This window comes from Eumetopias jubatus, unplaced genomic scaffold (genome assembly GCF_037043125.1).
Source record: "Eumetopias jubatus isolate StellerSeaLion01/CBP00866 unplaced genomic scaffold, mEumJub1_p1.0 scaffold_9, whole genome shotgun sequence".
Classification (NCBI taxonomy): Eukaryota; Metazoa; Chordata; class Mammalia; order Carnivora; family Otariidae; genus Eumetopias; species Eumetopias jubatus.
In genome coordinates, this window is record NW_028274815.1 from 27550519 (window position 1) to 27576176 (window position 25658).

The following is a 25658-nucleotide window of genomic DNA, read 5'->3' on the forward strand; positions in this document are numbered from 1 at the left end:
ACAAACTACAATAAAACCTCTTCTTTCTTTGGGCCCTGTTACCTGTGAACAAAGCACACTAGCCATGACCTGGTTCCTGAGGAGCAACCCAAGCTTTGCGGCTACATTTGGAGCAACTTCAACTCTGAGTCAAAGGGTGTTTCCTTCGTTCCCTTCCCTTCCCGTTCTTTTCCTTGCCTACCTTTGGTTTTTTGATGGATGCATAAATGGATCATTCAGCAGAATTAAGAGTGCTTCAAAATCTACGTGAAAACAGCGTTGTATCAGTCTAGCCAAGTTGATTAACACACACCTGTGTAACCCTTACCCAAGTGTAGAACTTTAGCAGCGTCCAGAAGACCCCCTGAAGCCCTTTCCCAGCCAGGGCCTCTCCCCCCCGCCCCGCCCCCGCCCCAAGGATAACCACTCTCCTAACTTCTAATACCTTTGATTATTGCTTTTAATCCACAGCATACAACCGTGCACTACTTCATGAAATGTGTCTAAATACACTGACAGGTATAAGACTGTGCACTTACAATTTCTACACTTACCTATGAATATGTTACAGGTCAATGGACATTTACCTTTAAAAAAATGAAAAGGGAGGAGAGATATTAAGGTTGAAAGAAAGCCCAGCTTGCCCGCCCTATAAATCCAAAATAACAGGTTAAGTCTATACTCAACTGTGGCACAATTGTGCGGCTCCTATGTACAGCCCCTATCACCTTAGATAGAGTCCAGATTCCAGGAATTTTCCTGCTGAAATGTTCTGGCTTGTGTACCTTTTTTTTTTTTTTAACGCTGACGTTGCTGTAAAACTCTTTTTTTAATTCACTACAAATGTTAAGAAATAAACATGTTGGTGTCACATCAATTTCCTTTTTAGGAACATAGGAAGCTGAGAAGCAAATCTTAGACCTTGAGCTTTGACTACGTCAATGGCCTTTAAACTCACTACAGGTTACGAGAAATGGTTCCTACTTCCCAGACCAGGAGCAAGGACTTTCTGGCCCTAAAGAAATGATCATATTGGGTAGATAGTAACACAGAGGGAGGGCTGAGGTTTCTTATCTCCTGACTTCTGCTTATTTAAGAAAATTGAACTGAGAGCTGGGGGGTACCTTTAGTTAAGGCACTATTTTATAAAAGTAGAAACTCCTAGAGCAGAAATCAGGTTTTTCTTATAAAGGCCTAGGGAGTAAAGTTTTTAGACTTTGCAGGTCTGCAAAAGGCTCTGCAGGCCTACTCAGCCCTGCTAGGATATCACGAAAGCGGCCGCAGACAGCATGTCAGTGCATGGGTATAGGTGTGTTTCAATAAAACTTTATTTACAGAAGTAGGGAGCCAGCCACATTTGCAGTGGGGGCTGTCCTTTGCTGACTCCTGGAGAAGTATTTTCGGGCGCCTACTTGAGGTGTGTGTGTAGGAGTTTTCAAAATTTAATTCCATGTTTAAATTTCTGTAATAATAGAAATTTTTTGTAGTTATAAAGTCAAAATGATTTTGCCATAGTACCTGGAATTTGAAAATATTTTCGTAGATTAAGACTTCGTTCTCTTAAGTATTTCTCAGACTGGATTGGGGGCCCTAGTGACATAGTCTGGATGGCCTTTCATTTTCTCTTTTTCCCCTTTCAAAATTTTTAAAAGGGACTGTCATGGATGTGTTAATTTTTTAAAATCACTTTGACTTACACCTTGCAGCCCTGCCTAAGCAGTGATATTTTGCTGCCCCCTGCAGTTCCACTGGAGAATTACTTCAGAGGCCAGAGAGAGAGTTATGGCCATATTTTGAATTTTTTTTTTTTTTTAAAGCTGATACGTGATGAGGTTCAGAAGTGGGGGATGGGGTTGAGCCCACATCAACAGCGTGTCTGTGTCACCGTGGATTTATATTTGCAACTTTTCTCTCTAGAAAGAGAGCTAAACACACTTGATGTCTGTTTGATCTCTTTTTACATTCATAAACCCTAGCTCTAAATCAGTTTAAAGATATCTAAGCTATAAAAAGAGCAAAACAAGGACTTCTTTGTTTCCCTAAGAAAAAGATTTTTGGCTTTCTAAGCACAAGTATGATGTACTTTTCTCATTTATCAGGATGTTTCGAATCCCTTTTACTGTCTTTATCCTTTGATCTCCCGAGAGCCCTTTTGTAAGGCTTATATTCCAAAGCTAGAGCAAACAAACAGACTTTACAGGGCAAGACCAGCCTGGCTTTTCGCTGCTTTTTGGGGAACTCCAAGGGAAAACCACCGCCTGAAATTCCCATGGATCTTCCCAGCAGATGTCTGCCGCACTGTGATAGTGACTTCCAGGGGTTCCGTCCTGAAAGTTGTGCTGCCACTTGCCCTACTGAGAACTCAGGAAATTTGGGATTTTAGATAAACACTTCTATTCAGTAAGGACAAGACCAAAACCATACGTTAGCATTTTTTGTGATTTTAATATAGAATATCGGAATTCAAGATGTGGGGCTGCTCATGCACAATATATACAAAGTTTTTAATATCATGTGCTTAATGTAGTGTACAGATATATTCAGCCTGAAATTTTACTGCTAACTTTAAGGCGTCTGAAATAGGTGTCTGAAATATGTATATATGATGAACCATAACCTTAATATATAGTTTTAAAAGATGGTGTAAGAGCCTGCAAATGTCTTTTTTTTTTTTTTAAGATTTATTTATTTTATTTGAGAGAGAGTGCAAGCAGAGGGGAGGGGCAGAGGGAGAGAGTCTTCAAGCAGACACCCTGCTGAGCACGGAGCCCGACGTGGAGCTTGATTCCACGACCTCAGATCGTGACATGAGCCAAAAATCAAGAGCTGGCCACCCAACTGACTGAGCCACCCAGGCGCCGCAGAGGCTGCAAATTTCTAACCTGGCTCCTCTCTTCCCCTTTCCAGGTTTTTTAAATAGCTTTGAGGAGTTGCAGGCTGAAGAATGTGGCATCCTCAATGGGTGTGAGAATGGCCGTTGCGTGAGGGTGCAGGAAGGTTACACCTGTGACTGCTTCGACGGGTATCACTTGGACATGGCCAAGATGACCTGTGTTGGTAAGGATGATGTGTGTCCCATGGCAGATTATTCTTGCCTCACATCCCCTGTGGCCAGATCTCATATAGTCGAGGACATTTAAGATAGATCTGCAGTATCGGTTTGGGAAGAGGAGAGAAGTTCTGGAGAGGGACGGTGGTGATGGTTGCACAACAGTGTGCATCTTCGTTACGCTATCCCCTTAAAAGTGGCTAAAATGGCCGATTTTATGTTTTGTATATTTTACCACAATTTTAAAAAATAACACGGATAGCTCATTTAAGAGCTCATATAGTGGTACGTCGGGAAGAAAGGACAGAATGTTCCAGGTAATCAGTTTGACTCTTCTAAATTCAGCTTTTGACTCTGCAGCAAGTAATGTTTTCCCCCAGTACCTGACACTGGCATAGGGAGTGTAAATGTCTGAAAAAAACATAACTCTGGTGGTAATCATTCTGGAGAACGTTCCTCCTAAACCGCCCTGTCCCTCTCTGTCTCTCGCATGACCATCCCTTCTATTTTTAAAAGACTGGTAAGCATGCATTTGTTCTTCCTCGTATGATCCATGCCGCCTTCTAGAGCCTGGCCCTTGAATTACGGGTTTTTTTCCTATTTCTGTGTCTCTTCTACTCCCTCCGGCAGCAACCCCCCTTCCCCACTTCAGTCTGGTGGGTGGGTCTGGAAAAGAGGTAAACCTGGGTTATTACAGGTGTTGCGAGTACGTTTCTTTTCTGTGGAAAGAAACCTAAGAAGGTAACTCGAGCCTTTCCAGAGGCTGCCCCGAGGGCTGTCCACTCACTTGTTTGGTTCTTTCTTCGGTGTATTCCTGTCGACAAATCTGAACGGTTTTTCTGTACCTGCAGAAGGGAATTTAGAAGTAGGAAAGTTCTCCCAGCTTTCTTGAGTTTTGACTATAAAATGTCAAGCCAGCCAAATGTTCATGTTGCTTTAAATAACAGGGAAGAAAATTCTAGAACCTCTCGGACCTAGAAAGTTGTATTTATCTTGCGTGTGATTGCAACAGACAGTAGTGAGAAAGACTATCCAGTTTACTGGGGGGAAAGCAGAGAACCGCCAGACTGTGTCCCGGCCGGATGCCTCGATGCCTGGGGTAAGCTGTAGGTTACATTTCCTCTCAGAGTCATAGGAGAGCTTGTTTACCTGCATGGTTTGGCTTCTTGCAGATGTAAACGAATGTGATGAGTTGAACACCCGTATGTCTCTCTGCAAGAATGCCAAGTGCATCAACACTGAAGGCTCCTACAAGTGCCTATGTCTGCCCGGCTATGTACCTTCTGACAAGCCCAACTACTGCACTCCGTTGAATACCGCCTTGAATTTAGAAAAAGACAGTGACCTGGAGTAAAAGAGAATCCACATAACCGAAGCCCGTATACTCTGCACTGTGTAAAGGGGAAGAGAGAGATGTATTATACTTGAGACATTGCACCGAACCCGGAATGTCAGAAATACGGAAACATCGCGGAGTTGTGCGTCCTCGGGAAGAGGGTGAGAGGATCCAGTGTGAGCCTGACTGGTGTGACAGACCAAATGGACGTTTCTCTGAAAAACCAGTATATATAGTCTGTTCATATGTAAAATTCAGTGGAAAAGAGGCGGAACAGTGCTGTTATTTTAAACAGAAGGTTGTATTATGATGTTTTTGTTTTGTTTTGTTTCTACTATTGCTTGATTAAATTCGGCATTTAAATAGTGGTGGAAATATTTTATATAATTTTCATTTTTTGGTTGTGCAGTTCCTTGGCTACTGTTTTTCTTCAGATTTTTTTTTTCATTCTCAAGTGCACAAGTCTTTGATAAAATATTGTTAAACTGTATTATAAGTATTGTTACACAGGGTTATGTTATTCCTGGTCTGGAGCATTTTTAAAATCCACACTGTCTGTCCTGTGGAGCAGGCCGTGATTTTTGTTTCAAAACTTTTATACACATTTGGAGGAAAGTACTTTATATTTACGGTGTATTGTCTGATTTTAATGTCCATTCTTAGCCAAGCTGCTAGTAGGCATCAATTGGATCCTTTCCTGCATTGAAATGGAAGAACTAATGAGCTTACGTTAGTATTGTAATTGTGTAAAGTAAGCCCAGCAAAATTTTTGGAAAACTTGATGATCCCACCGTATTTACCATTATATGTTAAAGCAAAATAAATCACCATTTTTTTAGAAAAAAAAAATTCTACCGGAGAGTAACTGTCAGTGAGTATCTGTGTATAAGTTGTATCCCCTTTCTCATTTATTTTTACAAGTGGTTCTCTAGTAATGTAAAGTCTTTTACAGGTTAATTATTAAATCTGTTAGATATTGTTAGAGACTGAATTGTGTCCCCCCCCCCCCCCCCCGCAAATTCATATGTTGATGTCCTAACCCCCCAGGACCTCAGAATGTAACTGTATTTGGAGACAGGGTTTTTAAAGAGTACTTAAGGTTAAATGAGGTCTTTGGGGTGGGCCCTAACCTGATATGACTGGTATACTTATAAGAAGAGGAGATGAAGACAGACACACAGACGAAAGAGCATATGAAGACCCAGGGAGAAGACAGCCATCTCCAAGCCAAGCGAAGAGGCCTCGGAAGAAATCAGCCCTGCAGTACCTTGGTCTCAAACTGCTAGCCTTCTGAATTATAAGAAAATCAATTTGTGTTTAAGCCACCCAGTCTGTGGTCTTTCGTTAATGCAGCCCTGGCAAACGGTGCAGGTACAGATCACAGATGGATATCACAGGAACAGGGAAAACTGCTTTCGAGGTTCTAGTCCTTGCTTAATAGCCAACTGTAGTTACGCAGTTGTTAAAGTGAGTTTCGGGATCCATTTTTTTACTTCATAAAAGCATCTGAGTTTAAAGAAAAGCAATGAAACTATGTATAAGGATACCCAGCAGATAATCTCGTGTAACGTTTTCCCGAAATACAGGACTTTGGTTTCTAATACCTGTAGCAGGAAGAATAATGGGTTATCAAAGATGTCCATGTCGTCTTCCCTAGAGCCTGTGAATATGTTGCTGTATGTGACAAATGGAAATTAAGGTTGCTAATCAGCTGCCTTAATAGGGAGGTTATCCAGGTAGGCCCAGTGTAATCACAAGTGTGGAAGAGGGAGATAGAAAAGGAGAGTCTGGGAGGAGGTGTGAGATGCAGGTGAGAAAGATGTCCCTGCTGTGCTGACCTTAAAGGCAGAAGAAGAGGCAAGAGGGTATGAGCCATGGAATGTGGCTAGCTTCTAGAAGCTGGAAGAGGGAAGGTACCATTCTCCCCTAGAGCCTCCAGAAAGCACAACTCTCTTGACACCTTGATTTCCAGCCAGTAACATGGACCCACTTCTAACTGTTGAACTGTGAGATGACAAGTGTGTGTTATTGCAAGCCATTAAACTTGCAATAATTGGTTGAAGCAGCGACAGAAATCTAAAACAATACTCAAACATCATAAAATGGATCTCTCAACATTTTCAACCAACGTTTATATATAGGAGAAACTTACATTGAAATCCCCAAAACTCAGCACAAGCATTTTAAATAAAATGACTTGTTGGCGCAGGTCTTGAATTATATTCCAAATATTAGCATAGTTGGAATCATCGCGATGTTTGAAAGCACCAAGACTCTCAACGAAGTGGATATGCACTTGGATGTTGCTGACCAGCTGACGTGATTGTTTTCAATGCATTTCCACAATGCTTTCCATGTCTGTCTACCCATTATTTTTACCTAGTTTTGTACACATCTCCCCAAAAACATTTTGTTTTTTGTAATAATGTACAGTTCTTTTTAGCTCCTTCCAGTAGTTACTGCAATTTTACTTTGAATACCTATTGTCCTCAAAACCACAGGTTTAGGATTCTGTGCCAGTGGTTCTAATTCAATGGCCATGAAGACACAGGCGCATAATGCAGCGCATTCTGACCATTACACTGGTTATATAATCTTTTATGCTAATACATGTATTTTCCAGCTGCCTGAGTCAGAGTCCAGCCATAGAATGAGTCTGCTTACCTTAAAAGGCCAACAATAACATTCTCTTATTTTGTCATAAAAATCAAACTCTGTTCCAGAAACACTAGACCTGGCTATCTGATGGAAACTTATGTAATTTGAAGTTATGTTCTTGAAATCTGCCCTGTTAGTCAAAATGAACACTAAATACAAACCTAGCAAACCAAGCCCTTAAACATATCAGAGGTGTTTTATACAATTTCATCCACAGTCCTCTAAAAAAATGCTTTTATGTTCGAAAGAATACCATAATTTAGCTTTAATATTTTTACACACAAAGGACTTTCTTACTCTAAAATGTACTTGAATTTTTCCTGGGGGATCTTAATGTCATCATATTGGCAGAAATGACAAATCCAATATGCTTAAAAATGAGGTTCATGAACATTTCATTTGGGTCAACAGTGCAAGAAAACAACATGCATGTCAGTGTTCTACATTCCTCCTTGTGCAGACAAGCCAGAACCATGGATTTAGGAATTGTTCTAATACCAGCATTAAAATATTATGATTCTAACACACTCTTCACCTTTCAAATAGGAATGACTTAATGTACTGGCACATCTGTGATTGATCAAATCTTTGGTAAGAAGAAAACATTGGCTGTCATTGATCAGTGTCACAGGGATGGGGAATCATAATTAGGAGAAAACTCTAAGGGGAAGACATCATCGCAAAGTGCAGGAATAAACCACAGTCCGATAAGACAAAAGACACCTCAGGGGAAAGAGTTCCTTCATTTCGCATAAAACATAATCATCACAGGAATATGAGATTCCTCTAACCAACTTTTCCCTCTCTTTGAGAGTATGGGATGGCCACCACTGGAGGAAGAAATTATCTTCCAAATCATTTATGAAGAGGATTTTTCTTTTTATCGTGACTCTGAGTATAACTAGAGCTATCTCGTGACGAGACACAGAATATTCAATAGGACACTGATAATCTATCTTGACTCCCCACACTCCCAACACATACACATACATAAGAATTCACTGAAATTTGGGATACCTGGGCGGCTCAGTTGGTTAAGCATCTGCCTTCGACTCAGGTCATGTTCCAAGGGTCTTGGGATCGAGTCCCGGGTCGGACTCCTTGCTCAGCAGGAAGCCTGCTTCTCCCTCTGCCTGCAGCTCCCCCCGCTTGTGCTCTCTCTCTCTCTCTCTCTGACAAATAAATAAAATCTTATTAAAAAAAATTCCCTGAAATCTTTATAAGTATCTGGATTTTTCTGGAGAAAATCTTCTGGAGTCAGACACACGCAGAGTGTGGTCCTTAGACTAGTTGTATTTCCTGAGAGAGATTGAGAAATGCAGAATCTCAGGCTTTTGTACCAAGACCTTGCAGATGGTTTCTGTGCATATTAAATTTTCAGACACACTTTTCTGAACAAGCAGTTTGGTTTGTTTGGCTGCATATGATTTGGGGAGCTTGAAAAAGTGACGACCCTATCCCCAGAAATTCTAGTTTAGTGTTCTGGGTGTAGAGGAATTCTTAGTGAATTCTTACTCTCTGTGCAATGTTCCTTATCTGTAAGATAGGGACAGTGACACCTGCCCTTACTACCTCATAGGAGTGTAGAAGGGATCAAAATAAGATCATATTTATAAGCCAGAATTCATCGTGTGCAGCTGAGGAATGATTATTCGTTGCTCTGTGCCACTAACCACACTTTGAAACCTTGACTCTTGTACATGCTCCTTTGGCCACGATGAAGAATTAGTCTGGACTCCCTTCTTCTTGATTCCCTTCTCAGCCGCTTCCCTCCAAACCTGAGGCTTCCCTTGGATACACTTTGATTTAAAAGTATATCATATCCCCACAATCATATCATATCCCCACAATCTGGAGACTCGACTTTTGCCCGTTTGTTGAAATAATTTTCTGGAGGAAGTTGCGGCAACGGAGCATCAGAAACAAAAGATATTGGAGGGACCGACTAGGAAATGTACGTGTAAATTCAGGAGTCATCTAAACCTTCTGGGGAAAAATAAGGCAGGGGATTTTGGAGACAAAATCGGAGTAAGAAGTATTAGAACGTAGATGGGAGCGAAGATTGGTATGTGAACAAAATGACCTCACCTACACCAGGTAGTTAAGTGTCATTCAAGACTCACAGGTTAAGACTTTAATGTTCAAGGTTTTCTTGAAAACATGAAACATGTTTTCATTTTTGGAGAAGAATGGCCACACTGACCCGCATAGTCTGGAGTGTACCTGAGATTTCATTCTCCAACCTTGAACAGGATCCTGAGGCACAGACAGGGACCTAGAAAGGAGGTCGTGACATCAGAGTACACCTCAGCCGTGGTGACTCAGTGGGAAGAGGCCAGGAGCCACCACCATCCGACCATGCTCAGCTGATGGGCAGGCTGTTCCTGGACAGAGTAGTAGCCTCAGTCTGGGAGCACCCAACCTGCTTTTCCTAGCAAGGACCATGACATTTAGCTTGAAGACTAAGAAACTGTAGGGTAAATAAGGAGTTGACCGTAAGAGCAGCCAAATCCAGGGCTCATGGGTGGCTCAGTGGGTTAAGCGTCTACCTTCAGCTCAGGTCATGATCCCAGGGTCCTGGGATCGAGCCCTGGGATTGAGCTCTCTGCTCAAAGTGGAGAGCCTGCTTCTCCCTCTCCCTCTGCCTGCTGCTCTGCCTACTTCTGCGCCCTCTCTCTCTGTCTCTATCAAATAAATAAACAAAATCTATAAAAAAAAAAAAAGCAGCCAAATCCTTCTGTCCAACTGCCATTCATGATTTTCAACCTCTAGCTTCAAAATGACTTGGCTGGAAGCAGGGGCTGGGGGCTGAGACAGGAACCTGGGGACTCCTTGCATCTATGGACATTGGATCAAAATTTGGAGATAATACTCTCTTAAAGTCTCCCCAGCCTGGTATGGATGGGGCAGAAACTCACTTCCTGCAGAGTATCACTCCTTCCCTCATCACCAAAGCCTTCTATGCTTCTCTTCATCAGTGCTGTAGATCATCACTGTCCAACAGAACTTTCCGTGATGATGGAAAGGTTCTGTATCTGAGTGGTCCAATGTGATAGCCAGTAGCTACAAGCAGATATTGAACACTTGAAGTGTAGCTAGTTTAACTAAGGACCCAAGTTCCTAATTTTACTTTTCTTTAAATTTAAATAGCCACATGTGGCTAGTGACTACCGTATTGGTCAGCACAGCCTGGGGATCTGGCCTTTCACTGGCCCTTCACCAGGACCCATTCTCTCCCAGTCCTTTCTCCCAACCTGTGGTCCCTAGTGCGTTATTAGGCAGAAAGCTGTTTGTGGTAAAGAAAATAATGTCTTTATTGCTACAAGTGCCCTCCAAGCAAATCTGCAGTCAGTGTTTAAAGCAACAAATGAAATCATTTGACTTATCTTGTCTCATCTTCAGAGATAGCCCACATGCTTCATTTTTGTGAAATATAACCAGTTTTGCTATAGCAGCAGAGAATGGCATGAAGAAGACCACGGAGCCCTGAACTCTGAGAAAGTGCCAGAGACAGATGCCGAGAGAGAGAGAACTCCTCCTTAGCCCCTCTGGCCTTCTTTATCATAACTCCGGGTTTCTCCAAGTGTGGTCACCAACCAGGAACATCAGCATCACCTGGAAACTTGTCAGAAATGCAAATTCTCAGCTCTACCTCAGACTCACTGGACCAGAAACTCTGTGGGTGCCATACAGCAATCTGTGTTTTAATAAGCCCTCCAGAAAATCCTGATACATGATAAAGTTGGAGATTGCTGCCCTAAATAACCGCCTGTTCACTAGGCAACAGGTGCTCACTGGGCTCCAGGAATCATGATACTTTTTATCAGGAAGGCCAACCCCCCTCAGTGCCCTCCACTGGAGGGGCCCCAAAGAAATACTGACTTTCTGAGCATGTAATCCAGTAGATACGGCTATTTACTGAAGGTCTACTAGACCACAACTAATTATTTTTTGTATGTTGCACATTTAACCAACAACCCTTAACCTGAGTATTGAGACGTGTTGCTGGAGGTGGCTGTCACCAGCTCATGAGAGCTAACTGTGCATGTCTAGTCCCAACCACATTGGTGGCTGGAAATTAGCCATGGTGAGAGTATTTACACCACAGGAATTGGCAAACAGCTGCTGATTACACTCTCACCAGTGTACCACGGAATCATCCTTTCTTATGAAAGGGAGGAAACAGGATCAGTGAAGTTGAGTTGGCCAAGATTGCCTATGTATGAATTTTGACCCAGATCTTGTGAAATCTAAAACCAGCCTGCTTTTGTTACAGGGCTCTCCTTGTGATACTTGAGTTTCACTTAACTGGGGGCATCCAGAATCTGAATAGGAGAAACAGATGCCATGCCTAGAAGGCACCAGGCTCACAGTACCATTCTATAGAGCAGAGAAGGCTTTATAGTCTCAAACAGGTGGATGGGATTCCTATGAGGGAAGATGCATTTGTCATATAACAAAGCTACACCTTCCAGGACAGGCTTAACAATTTTTCAAATCATTCCCCTTTAAGAAAGTCTTTCATGTTTAAAGTTTTCTTGGCTCTTTTCTTGAAAAACTTGGCCACACGGACCCACAAGTTTAAATCTCAAGTTTAACTGGGGACTTAACTCTCCCACCCTGACCAGGATCTTGAGATACACACGGATTTTGATAGGGATTGCATTGAACATGTAGATCAGCTTAGGGAGCAGTGTCATCTTTCTTTTTTAAAAAAGATTTTATTTATTTGACAGAATGAGCAAGGGGGAGCGGCAGAGGGAGAGGGACAAGCAGACTCCCTGCTGAGCAGGGAGCCCGATGTGGGTCTGGATCCCAGGATCCCAGGACCCCGGGATCAATGACCTAAGCCGAAGGCAGGCGCTTAACCCACTGAGCCACCCAGGGCTCCAAGAGCAATGTCATCTTAGCAGTACTAAGCCCATGAACACGGGATGTCTTTCCATCTATTTAGGCCTTGAATTTCTTTTAACAATGTAGTATAGTTTTCAGAATATGAATGTTACATTATTTTGTTAAACTTATAAGTATTTTCTTCTTTTTGATGCTATTATAAATGGAAGTGTTTTCTTAATTGCAATTTCAGTTTACTTATTGCTAGTGTGTAGAAATACAATTGTGTTTTGTATATTGATCTTATATCCTACAATCTAGCTGAACTCATAAGTTCTAATAATTTTTAGTAAATTCCTTAGGGTTTTCTTTTCTTTTAAAGCAATGCAGCTGCATTTCTTTTCATTTTTTAATTTCTTTAAAGATGTATTTTATTTAAGAAAGAGAGTGGGGGGTAAGGACAGAGGGAGAAGGACAGAGGATTCTCAAGCAGACTCCCCACTGAGCGGGGAGCATGACGTGGGGCTCAATCCCGGCACCCTGAGCTCATGACCTGAGTTAAAACCAAGTTTGGCCACCTCACCGACTAAGCCACCCAGGCGCCCCAGGATTTTGTATATGCAAGATTATGCCATCCACAAAAACAGTTTTACTTCTTCCTTTCCAATCTGGATACCTTGTGTCCCATCTTCTTCCTTAATTTCCCTGGGTAGGACCTCCTTTACAATGTTAAATAGAAATGCTGAGACACACATCTTTGTGCTATTCCTGATTCTTAGAGGAAGAGGATTTAGTCTTTCACCATTAAGTCTGATTGATTGATTGATTTTTTCAATGTTAAGTCTGATTTAACTGAAGGTTTTCATAGATGTCTTTCATAGATGTCATAGATTGGGTTGCAGAAGTTCCCTTCTAGTCCTAGTTTGTTACGGTTTTTTATTATAAAGTTGGCTGTTAAATTGTGAAATGCTTCTTCTGTGTCTGTTGAGATGATTGTGTGGTTTTGTCTTCTGTTAATGTGGAGTATTACACTAATTGATTCTCAGATGTTAAACCAATCTTGTATTCCCAAGACAAATTCCTTTTGGTCATGGTATGTCATCCTTTCTCATATGTTGCTAAATTCAATTTGCTAGTATTTTGGGGGGGATCTTTGTGTCTATGTTCATGAGAAATACTGATCTGTGGTTTTCTTTTGGTATCTTTGCCTGCTCTTGCTATCAGAATACTCCTGGCTTCAGAGAGAAAGTTGGGAAGTATTTCCTTCTCTTTTATTTTTAAAAGAGTTTGTGAAGAATCGATTTTAATTCTTCCTTAAATGTTTGATAAAATTCAGAAATTGGTCATGGGATTTTCTCTGGGGGGGGGGAGGTTTTTGATAACTAATTCAATCTCTCGTTATGGGTTCATCTAGCTTTTAAAAAAGAGAAGACCTTTTCTTGAGTTGGTATGTACTCACCTTGGATGCACAATCCCAACAGCCAAATCTAGCTCATCACTAGTGTCCTTAGGAGCTAGGGAAGTTAGAGCTGAGACCTGGGAAGGACCAGGCAGGGCCCAAAGACACCTGCTAGATTCCTCCGTTGCCCCCCTCTCAACTGCAGGTGACAGGAGATCTGGCTTCCTTTAGGTACTCTGCCCAGGGTGACTTGGCTCTGGAGCTTTCTACCCTTCGTTTCTGCCCCGATGGGCGTGCAGGGGTGCAGCCTCGGCTCAGTTCTCCTCTTGGCTCCCCCATTGGAATCACCCTCGTTACCTGGCCTGCATTGTCCTCCTGGACTTCGTCCACTCAACCACACTGGATAGCTTTCTCCAGGCCAACCCACACAGCAGTGCGTTCCCCTGGGAGGCTGTCCTGTTTTCACCACTCTCGTTGAATCCACTCTGAAAGCTGATTCACCTCCTCCATTGTAAGCTTTTCTGCTTTTCTTTTAGTTTTCATCCCTTTGCTCTCCTGGCACGTTTATGGGAAATGCTAGGTTCACATATATGTTTGTAAGAGGCCCTGGAGTTCTGCCCTCATTTTACAGGTGAGAACTTGGGAGTTCTGCCCTCATTTTACAGGTGAGAACTTTTCCCACAAGAGGCTGTTCACCTACCCTGGCCAGCGCCCCACAGCACTGGGACTGGGATGTGCCTGGCCCTGCCCCCAGCAGGGTGCTTTCAGCCACCCCTGCATTAACCACCCCTTTCTGTGCCATCTCTTCCTGGTCTTCTTTTTCAAGCATGAAAGCTACTATTCACTGATGACTTCTGTGGCAAGCCTGTCCTCCAATGCTCACGAGAATTGTCCTTCGTGTTACAGAGGTTGGGAGGTTAAGGACCTTGTTCAGGGTCCCACAAGGAGTAATACCCAGAGCTTCACCTGAGTTTCCAGCCCATACTTCCCACACACTATGCCTGAACTTCCCATTGCTTAGGAAGAAAACACACACTTCTCAGTTTACAACAGAAAATAAAAATGAGTATAGAGGATATTCTCCAGTAGAGTCTCTCAGGGCAAACCCTTTATCAGGCTCCTGGTTAGCATCAGTGAGACCCAGGTCACAGAGGCAGAAGCAGAATGTCAGGCTCTGGTGCTGAACCTCATCCCTTTCATTCCCTCACTCACTCAATGAAGATGAGTACTGCTGGGCGGTGGGCAGCGTCCGAGGTGCCAGGACCCAGCAGTGATCTGTAAACAACATTCCTATCCTCATGGACATTCCATTCTAGTGGGGGGGGGGGACAATAATGGCAACTCTAGTGTTACTTGAATAAAAACTCTGAAGATATTCGAGGACGATGGAGGGAGGCTGACGTGTGACATCAGCGAAGGCGTCCCTTGGGACTGTATTCGAGCAAAGGCCTCAACAAAGTGAGGGTATGAAAGGCCTGCAGATGTCTGGGGCAGGAGTTCCTCTGTTGTAGAGGAAGTACCAAGACCCCTGAGATGGGAGCATGTGGGGAACTTTAGGACCAGGAAGGGGCAGTGTGGCTGCAATGGATGCAGCGCCTGGGAGAGAGTAGGTGATGCCTTCAGAGGGTCAAAGGGAGGCCTGGTCCTATGAGGATTATTGGCCAGAGTAAGAAAGTTTTTCTACCTCCTAAGATTGTTGAAATGTTCTCTTTTAACCCTTAGGCATCTCAACTTTTCAGTCCATTCCCAGATGCAAATACTGAATGATGGATAGTCCTTCTGTTTGTAAGCAAACTTCTCTCTTCCTCTGCCTAGGGGTCATCCTCCCTGGTTCCTTCCCGTGTGGCTTTAAAGGTTATTCTGAGCTCTAAAATTCCCAGAGCCTCCTCGGGCACATACCAAAACAGGATGTCATGTTGCTCCTCAGCCCCAGGTGGAACATCCTGCTCCTGGAAGAGACACAGTTCTCTCCTCTCACCACTGGGAAGCCCAAAGAGCAGACGCAAGAAGGATAATGAGACCCTCATACAGAAATAGTGAAGAGGTGGGCGTTGAGAACTGCCCATTTCGGCTCCTCTTCTAGAAAATGGAGAATTTCCTAACAGGTGGAATCCTGGGGGGTGTGGTGTGCTAATCAAAGCGCACCTTGCTCCCAGGGATTCGCAGGAAGCAGAGGGGAAAGCATTTGGAAAAGGGAAATGGTTTGTTCAGAACTCTCCCATGTAAGAAAACTGGATAGGCACTAATTAGCCTGTGCTAAGATTTTTAATGGCCAAAGGGAGTTGCTGTTATTTTGTTCATTCAGTGACTATTTGCTAAACGCTTATTTTGTCCCAGGCATTGTGCTTGACCCTGGGAATATGGAGAAGAATAGCTTAGAGTGTTCGACGCCACACCTGGCTCAGAAGACAGGCGGGAGCTCAGCTAACCATACTCCAACCAGGTAAGTAACCCAGGGGAGGCTAGAACTCAGCATTACGGGAACAAGGAGATACTAGTTAACTCTGCCTGGCTGGGATCTGTGGTGGGTGGGAGACGAACTGGGAGAGAAGCCCTAGGGAGAAGGTGAAATAAATGGAATTTTATGGGTCTTAAATTTTACTAGAAAACAGAAAAGAAAGCAGCACTTTAGCCACTGCACCTGCCCCTTCCTGTTTGTCACAGAACCTGCGTCTAGTCTTACAGAAAGAGCACTAGACTTGGTGTCTTAGAACACCTGCCTGGGTCCTAATTCCTGGCCCTTCCAGGGCCAGTCTTTTTCTCTTGTAACTTTGTTTTGTCATCAGTAAAGTGAACTCTGAGGTCCCTACTATGTCAAAAATTGTCTAATTTTTTGGGACACCTAGGCAGCTTAGTCTGTAAAGTGTCTGACTCTTGATTTCGGCTCAGGTCATGATCTCAGGGTTCTGGGATCAGAGCCCTGTGAGGCTCTGCTCTTAGCAGGGAGTCTGCTTAAGGATTCTCTCCTTTTCCCTCTGCCCCTCCCGCTGCTCGTGCACACACATGCTCTCTCTCTCTCTAATAAATAAATCTTTACAAAAATTGTCTAATTCTTTGATTTCCATTTTGTCAAAATGTCTTCTCTTTCTCAGCCTTATTTCTTTTTCTTTTAAAGATTTTATTTATTTATTTGTCAGAGAGACAGAGAGAGAGAGAGCACAAGCAGGGGGAGCAGCAGAGAGAGGGAGAAGCGGGACTCGATCCCGGAACCCTGGGATCATGACCTGAGCCGAAGGCAGACGCTTAACCAACTGAGCCACCCAGGCATCCCTCAGCCTCATTTCTTAATCCTGTTAACTATGATTACATAAATGATTCACCTTTAGAACGGTTTAACAAAGCCATTTGGGAGCATAGACAATGTCTGGAAAAATCTCTGGAAAGCTGGGTGTTTCTATGTACCCTAGATGCATAAGAACAGGTGGCAAGTGGTCTAACTATATATGGGCTTTCTGCAAGTTAGAGCCTCAACACCTGAATAGACTTCATGTGAAAAGGATCAATTAGATTCTAACTGGCATTACGACAAGGTATTTCAAATTACATTTGCTAGTGTGAAAAAGGAAGAGCTGCTTTGAATATAATTTTAAATGCTTTAAATTTCTGAATGATTTTTAGATTTAAAGTTTTAACATGTATTTGTGCAAATGTTTCACTGATGTTTGCAGCTACAAGCTCAAGTTTCTCAGTAAAACTTTAAAAAGTATTTTATTAGGAAGTGTTAGGAAAATTCTTCAATATTTACTATTATACCTACTACATATTTTCTTTTTCTTTTTTTAAAAAAAGATTTATTTATTTATTTATTTGAGAGACAGAGCATGAGTGCACGAATGGGGGGAGGGATAGGAGAGAATCTTCAAGCCAACGCCATGCTGAGCGTGGAGCTGATATGGGGCTTGATCCCAGGACCCTGAGATCATGACCTGAGCTGAAATCCAGAGTCAGTTGCTTAACCAACTGAGCCACCCACATGTTCCCATATTTTATTTTTCTTAAAATGATTGTGTAATATAAAGAAATTTTGGTTAATTTTTTTCCATCAAGCTCTACCCAGAAGCCTCAAATCCCCTCCTTTTTACTCCAGTATGCCAAATGAATAGCCTGTGAAATAGGCTTTTTGCCATCATTTGAACAATACTGGGAAGCATTATTTCAGGGTATAGCCCTATGGGTGGAACTGATTATTTTATTTAATAGTCATCCTTTCCCCCGCTGATCTACAGGGACAGCTCTGTCATAGATCAAGTTTTCACTCAGGCATGGGTCTATTTCTGACTCTGTTCAATTTCCATCACTTTTGATCTCTCTCTGCATCAGTATCATACTGCTATCATTATTATTCGCCTTTTTAATCCTTCATTTCTGATGTCAGGTAATTTCTTCCACATTTCTTTTTGGGGAATATATTCACCTTTTTTTTTTTTAATTAAAACCCTTTTTATTTGAGCTGCTTTACATTTATTGAAAAATTGAGGGAAAGGATGGAGAGTTCCCTGATTTCTGCCCCTTCCCCCCATTAATGCCTAGCATCAGTGTTAATACATTTGTTATAACTGATGAGCCACTATTGATACATTATTATTAGGTCAAGTCTACAGTTAGCATTAGAACATACCCTTTGTGTTATGTATTCTTTGAGTTTTGACAAATATATGATGACATGCATCCCCTATTACAGTATCATACAGAATAGTTTCACTGCCCTAACTCCCCACAGTGCTCCACATATTCAGCCCTCTCTCCTTCCCTCCCCCCACCCCAAACCCTTGACAACTTCTGATCTTTTTACTGTCTCCATAGTTTGCCTTTTCCAGAATGTCATATCGTTGGAATCAGATAGCGTGTAGACTTTTCAGATTGGCTTCTTTCACTTAGTAGCCTGCATTTAAGTTTCATGGCTTGGCAGCTCATTTCTTTTTAGTGCTGAGTAATATTCCATTTTAGAGATATACCATAGTTTGTTTATCCATTCCCTTAGTGAAGGACATCTTGGTTGCTTCCAGGTTTTGATAGTTATGAATAAAATTTCTAGAAACATTCATGTAAAGGTTTTTGGGTCGATAGGAGTGTTCAGCTCATTGGGGTGAACAATTACTTGATACCTCTTAAGAAGTGCAATTGCTGGATCATATAGTAAGAATATGCTGAGTTTTGTAAGAAACTGCCCAATTGTCTTCCAAAGCGGCTGCACTATTTTGTATTCCCACCAGCAATGAATGAGAGTTCCTGTTGCTCCACACCCTTGCCACGGTAAGCTATCGTCAGTGTTTGGATTTTCCGCATTCTAATAGGTGGATAGTTGCATTTTGTTGTTTTAATTTGCAATTCTCTGATGACATATGATATTGAACATTTTCGCATGCTTATTTGTCATCTGTGTATCTTCTTATATATTCCTCTTTAGATCTTTTGTCCATTTTTAATTGGATTGGTTGTGTTCTTATTGTTGGTTTTAAAGAATTCTTTGTATATTTTGGGTATGTGTTGTCAAAGTTCTGCTCCCAGTCTGTGGCTTTCTTTTCATTCTCTTAAACTCTTTGCTTTTATATATACATTTTAAAATCATTTTTCAAGTTAAAAAAAACAACAACAACAACAAACCACCCTGTTAGGATTTTGATTAGAATGACATTGATCCTATAGATCAGTTTGGGGAGAAATAACAGCTTCACAGTACTGAGTCCTCTGGTCCACGACATTTATTTAGATTTGTTTTAATGTCTCTCAGTAAAATTGTATAATTCCCTTCACACAGGCTTTATAAACATTTTAGTAGATTCATTCTTAAGTGTCTTATTTTTTGTTGTTATTTTTCTGGAAATGTTATACATTTTAAAAGTTTATGTTTAATAGCTTGTTTCTGATATCTAGAAATACAGTTGACTTATATATATTGATCATAACCTTGCTAGAACTCTCTTCTTAATTCGAGCAGTTGATTCTTAGATGATTTGGGGATTTTATCGAATCTTCTATGAATAACAACAGTTTTGTTTCTTCCTTCCCAGTCCTTATATTTTAAATTTTCTTGTCTTCTGAACTAATTGAGAGTTCCAGAATAGTACTGAATTGTTGAATAGTGATAGCAGCCATCCTGATTTTAAGGAAAATCTTTTCACTATTGCCCTCTTAAATATGACACTTATGTTGCTTAACTCTTTCTAGGTATGCTGTTATCTGGTGAAGAATCTTCCTATTCCTATTTTGCTAGTGGGCTTAATATGAAAATAAATACGGAATTTTATTGAATTATTTGCAGCTAAAGAGAAATTTCCTTTTAGTTTCGCTGCTTACAGAAACCTCATGCAACTCAAGTGTAAGCCTCTAAGCTGAAACATGCCTGACCTGGCCTCTGCTGGGGATGAATATCCAATGCATCATCCAAGAAACCCAGGTCACTCCGGATTATTAAAAAAAAAAAAAAAAAAAAAAAAGTTCATTGATTGATTGAGATAAAATCTTTTATTACCCTTTCCGCCCTCTAGATAAGCAATTACGTTAGCCAATTACCGGAAATCATAACGTGACTTCTCTTAAACAGTATACAACTTCAAGTGCATATCATTAGTACAAAATCAAAACCACAGGTATATTGTATTTTCAGGAGGTTTGTCTAGGAAATATTTAGTTCAAGGGCATAGAACAGCCAAATGCAGTCCCCTCGAATCTAGGAAGCACAGAGTTACGTTATCTGCTCTGGCAGCATATACCCCTCCTATCCCAGCCCCCAGTGTACCCGTATTAAAGATGCAAGGCCCCACAATGTGGAGAAGGGGGAAAAGGAGCAGAAAACAGGAAGACAGTGGCAGAACATAGTGTCACGAAACATCAGAGCGAAGTGGATGTTATCGATTTTTGAACCAGTGGAAGCATTGCTATAATCTTAGGGTCAACTTGTTTGTATTAGAATCGATGCATTTTCTTTCTGCTGTTGACTGTACGCTGAATTCAGTGAAATAGTTACTTTACTGTCTATATGAGTGTAAAGTGTGTATTCCTTCACATCTGTTTTCTTGCTGTGTTTTGTACCAAGTTTTTACTGACTCCTTTGGCCACTCTATAGGAAATTGTTCTTTCGTATTTTGTTTTACTGGTTGATTTGCATTCGTTCCCGTGAAACTTGTTTGGCATGATTTCATGTTGTGATTTACTTTTGGTTTTCAGTATTCGTTGGAAGATTATATTGCTATTTATTATAGTATTCCATTTGGGATGTGGGATTTCATTTACCAGTAAATTTATTTTATTTTGTAGCCTACTCAGTACCAAAAGTCACTGGTATATTTCTTCTTAAACATATGACTTCGGTTTTTTATTCAGGTGTAGTAGAATATTATTGCATAACCATAACCAATGGTTTTCATCTGGACTCCTATATGTAGTGTACTGTATCTACAGAATTACTTAAAAATATCTTTAAAACAAGTGAGATGAAAACAATTTCAGTTTTTTCCTCCACATTTCCCTCCCAAATTTCCTTGTAAAATTGGTGTCTTGTCTGCCAGTGAATACAATATATATATTGACATTTCACTGGATGCCAACTGTGTGCTTTGGTCTTCACACCCTTATGAATTATATAAGTTGAGCTTGTACTGCATTCTCCGGAAGTGGTTTTTTTTTTTGTTTGTTTGTTTGTTTGTTTGTTTTTTGGTCCAGGCCAGTCCCTGGAAGCCAGTTGCTCAAGCCAGTGGGCACAAGCAAAACCCTGTGATCTTGTAATCCCCTGCCCGTCGGCCCCTCTACGATGGACCATAAACCTGCAGGGGCAAGGAAACAGAACTCTGGGTGGTGTTTATTTTCACTGTCAAGGAATAACATCACTGCCAGAAATTATGACGAGATTATTGGACAAGCGGGTGGGCGGGCTTGGATTTACCAGGTCAAACTCTGGTTAACAGGCCACATCTTTAGCGCACAGAGAACGCTCTATGTACATTTTAAAAGTAGGAAATAGTAACACTTTTATGAGCTTCATGTAACCTGGGCAGTGTATGTCAAGGCCAAAAAGTGTGCTTCATATAAAATTTACATGATGTGTTAGGACCAATTTTTTCTTTTATTCTAAATCTTATGCTAACAGTATTCTCTCTTTTTTTTTTTACTCAGTGGGTTGGCAAAGGTTCTTGCTTGGTTAAAATCAATGAGTTGGGGTTTGGCCAATTCCTTCGTTTGTTTCCACGGGCCCTAAACAGTCAGTCAATCCAGAAGCTCACAGTTATAAGAGCACAGATAAAAAATGACTTGGAAATGTCTCCCTGCTGGAATCAGGGACTGATTCAGTAGTGAATCAATGATGACCATTCTCCATAAGGGTGTGTATATGGGGTAGACTAGGGGAGAACAGAGCAGGGGCTTGGTGTGTCAAGACAAGGGCTTTCATGAACCAGATTCTCCCCACATTGAGCATACTCTCAAAATAAACTGGTTGTTAAGGAAGCCTACGGTCTCCTTTAAGACCACACGAGGACCAATTGAAGTTAATACTTGAAACTCAGGAAAACATAATACAATTCTCATGGCAAGTTAGCACTGCAGGTTAATCACTACGCTTGAATGAATGGCATTTGGGACTTTACTGTGGAAAACAGATTAACCATGGGTTTAGTACTGTATTTGAGAGTACCACCACTGGATGGCAGTAAAAATCCTTGGAGTGCCCTCTATTCTTTTTTTTTTTCTTTCTCTCTCTCTCTCTATTTCTCTTTCTCTCTCTCTCTCTTCTACTCATCATCTAGTCCTGCTTGTCTACTTAAAAACACTGTGCTTTTAGAATTAACTTTTACCAGAACATCTTAATATGAAATGCCTATGACATGTTGTGCTCGCCTTCCAAAAGTGAAAAAAAAAGGGAAAAACAATTATGTGTATTGTGGTCAAAACAGGATAAAGAACTATGGATGATCACAAAGGCAGGCAATTTCCCCCCATTAGTTAAGGTCAATATTTAGTCACTGTGTCATTTTAAAATCAAATTAAGTCCACCGTGATGAGATACTGATTATACAAGGTCTCACGGGGGACTTTAGACTTCTAAATACTAGGGAGAACGGTGCTCTCAAAGTAAGAACACAGGAGTTATATTTCCACGGTTACCTTCAGAATCTGATGAAAGGTTATACAGTCCCCAGAGTCTGCTTTCAAAAGAGGACGCAAAGGTACTCATTATCTTCACTTCCAAGATTATTTATTTATTTATTCAACAACTATTTATGGAACACCTGCAGAGGAGGGCTGAGCGTTGGGAGTATGACAGTACCCAATACAGACAAGGCCCCTGCTTCCACGGAGCCTAGATGTCCCCTGCCTCATCCAGTTGTCTGACCCATAATCTGAAAGTCACCCTTCCCTCCCCGCACCCCATCTCCCACAGCCAGTCGATAGCGGGTCTTATTGACTCTGCAGCATACACCTCCCTGGACCCCATCCACATTTCATCTGTCTCACACGCACTACTCTGGCCTAAGCCATCTTCCTGCTGCCAGTCCGTCCTCACGGTCTGCCTGCTCCCATTCTTGCCATTCTGCAGTCATTCTCCACCTAGGAGCCCGAGAGAGGTTTCAAAAATATAAACCTGATCAAGTCAGTCCCCTGCTTAAAACCATTCAGTGAGGGGCACCTGGGTGGCGCAGTCATTAAGCGTCTACCTTCCGCTCAGGTCGTAATCCCAGGGTCCTGGGATCGAGCCCCGCATCGGGCTCCCTGCTCCGCGGGAAGCCTGCTTCTCCCTCTCCCTCTGCCTGCCGCTTCCCCTGCTTGTGTTCTCTCTCTCTCTCTCAAATAAATAAATCTTTTAAAAAAATAAAATAAATAAAACCATTCATTGGCCTGCCATTGTCTTGAAGCTAAATTTCCACGTGTCCCCTGCTGACCTCACTTCTTTTGTCCCCACCCTCAACTTCTTTTAATTCCATGATGGTAACTCCCTCTTTCTTCCTTTGGGACTTTCCCATAGCCTGTTCTTCTTATCAATATTTCTTTGTCTAAGTTCTCCCTCAGGTGTCACATGTCACTTGTCCAAGGATATCTTCCTTGACCCAGTGAACTAGGTTAGTCCTTCTTTGCATGTTCTCTCTCGGTACTCTGTACTTCCTCCCTCATTAATACTCATCCCGCTTGATTGAAATTACTTGTTTAACGTTGACCCTTCCCATGCTAGTAATGGCTCTAGACCCTGGGGGGTTTAAAAAACAAACAAACAAAAAAAAACAACAACCCCCTGATGCCAGTACCCTCCCAAGCAAGTCAGAATTTCTAGGAATGGGATAAGGTCTGATCATCCTATTTTTGTAACTTTTCATTTTGATATAAAACAAACTTATAGAAAAGTTACAAGAAGAATATGAATAACTGCCTTATACCTTCTACCCAGATTCACTAATGTTTACATTTTACACTATTTTCTTTTACCTTTCTCTCTCTGACCTTCCACCTCTTCGTGTACAATTCTTTCTAAATCATTTTTAAATTAAGTTGTAGATATCTTGTGCCTTTACTCCTACTGGCTTCAATGTGTTCCCTAAGAACAAGGACATTATCTTATATAAACACAACATATAGTCAAAAATCAGGAAATTTAACATTGATCCAGTCCTATAATCTAACCAAGAGTTCATATTCAAATTTCACCAGGTGTCCCAATAATGTTCTTGTTGAAGGATGGGTTTCCCGGGAAGCAGACTCTGGGATGGAGATCAGTGTGCAGGAATTTTATAAGGAGTGCTCTTAGGATCAATGCTGTAGAAGGGAAGAGAAGGAGGCAGTCAGTATTGGACAGAAGAAGAAATTAATGCAGTCTCAAAAAAGACTAGGCCAACTTTGGGGAACCCTGAAGCTGTGATGAGCTTTCATTGTTGTCCTGAGATAAGATAAGGGGTGTGACCCTTTATACCATACACTGACCAGTTATTGGATCCGGGCTGCTCTGGGGAAGGAGGCATGTCTTTGTGTAAGATAGAACTTTCCAACCTGCGGTAATTTCTGGGGACTGTCGGCCAATAACACCCTCAGTAGGTGGAGGAGTAAGTTCTTCCCTTCAGTCTTAAAGGAGTCAGAGTGGCACATCAGAGCTGTTCCTGTAATCTACCATTTGCACTCCTCTGATCCAGTTCTCCCCATCAGTTCTGGAAAGACTTCCTCCAGGATCCTGTTGGACCTCTTTTCCTAGAAGAAATAGATAAGAAGGTTAGCAGGGTAAATTGCAGCCCCAGATACAAGCAGTTGGAACCCAAGCAGTTGGTGCCACAATCGTTATCCATTATCTACCACCCATTCTAGATTGCTTCATTCTCAGCTACCACCTTTGCTGAGTAGATGGCTTGCTTACCTGTTGGCATAATTCAGATCCTCGTTGCCTGACGCCTCTGAGCTCCTGATCTGTCCATTTATCATCAAGATGAGCAAGGAAATCTCAAGAGGCATCCCAGTGGATCACCAGGACGCCATTGCATTCTTCTTTGTCCCATCATGTAACAGCAGCCTTCCTCCTTCTGATGATCCGGATCCTCACTGTGGGCTGGCCTGTGGGTGACAGATTCAGAATCCCGTGTGAGTGTCTGTCTTCTCAGACCTGCCCATGTTGCACGTTGAGTTTCCCAGGAAGCCGACTCTGAGATGGAGTTCAGCAGACAGAAGCTGAATTAGGGAGTGTTCTTGGGAACGGTGCCTGTAGAAGGGAACGGAAGGAAGCAGTATTGGGCAGAAGGAGAAAAGTGAGTAGTGATGCAGTTTCAACAGACTCGCTATCTCATTACGATCTTGTAAAGTTCTGCTTTTGAAGGTTTTCATGAAAACTAACAGTGACATCAGGTGACATTATGGGCACTTGCCACATCAGTTTCTTGGCCCCACTGCCTCCGTGCAGAATGAAGCATCGGATGAACACCACGGAGCATCCCCGTCAAGGTTTCGCAAAGCCTTCTTCTATTTCCTCTCTAGGACTACCTTTCATTCCTCTGAATTCAGTGGTTACACTTCCACAGTTTTCCCAGAAAATACTGTTTTTATTTATGAAATTATTTATCATTGGGATAGTCTTTGGCAGGATTTTTCTTTAAAATGCCTCAGGAAAAAAACAGTTCTTCAGGAATGTAACCATCGAGATAGAAGCTAACAAATACCATAAGCTGAGACATGTTAACAGACATTTGTACCTTCACCCAAATGTATGGCCAGTACTGAGGAATCTGTTCTAATATCTGTTTCTTCGGATCTTCAGCAATGTTTTCTCTGTGACTTTCCAAAACATTTGCTGACAAAGGAATGCCTTTTAGTTTGTTGGTCTTTTGTTTTACAATTATTTCAAACATTTTTGTTTTCCAATGGCAGGACGAAGAACCAGAGACCCTGAGGGTTTGTGGCTTTTGTTCCTTTGTTATAAAGTGAAAAATCGCAAAAGAGGC

The 25658-nt window shown here is 41.8% G+C and overlaps 1 protein-coding gene across 4 annotated transcripts in view; it reads left to right on the forward strand.

Annotated features, from left to right (window-relative positions):
* Positions 1 to 5235, forward strand: part of LTBP1 (latent transforming growth factor beta binding protein 1) — a 387949-nt gene extending 382714 nt beyond the window's left edge. For all 4 annotated transcript variants that reach the window (XM_028117233.2, XM_028117231.2, XM_028117230.2 and 1 more), the window contains 2 exons: positions 2887 to 3036; positions 4201 to 5235. In XM_028117233.2, coding sequence (XP_027973034.2) covers positions 2887 to 3036; positions 4201 to 4382 — 332 coding nt within the window. In that variant the 3' untranslated portion in view covers positions 4383 to 5235. The remainder of the gene's footprint in view (positions 1 to 2886; positions 3037 to 4200) is intronic.
* Positions 5236 to 25658: the final 20423 nt, after the last annotated feature.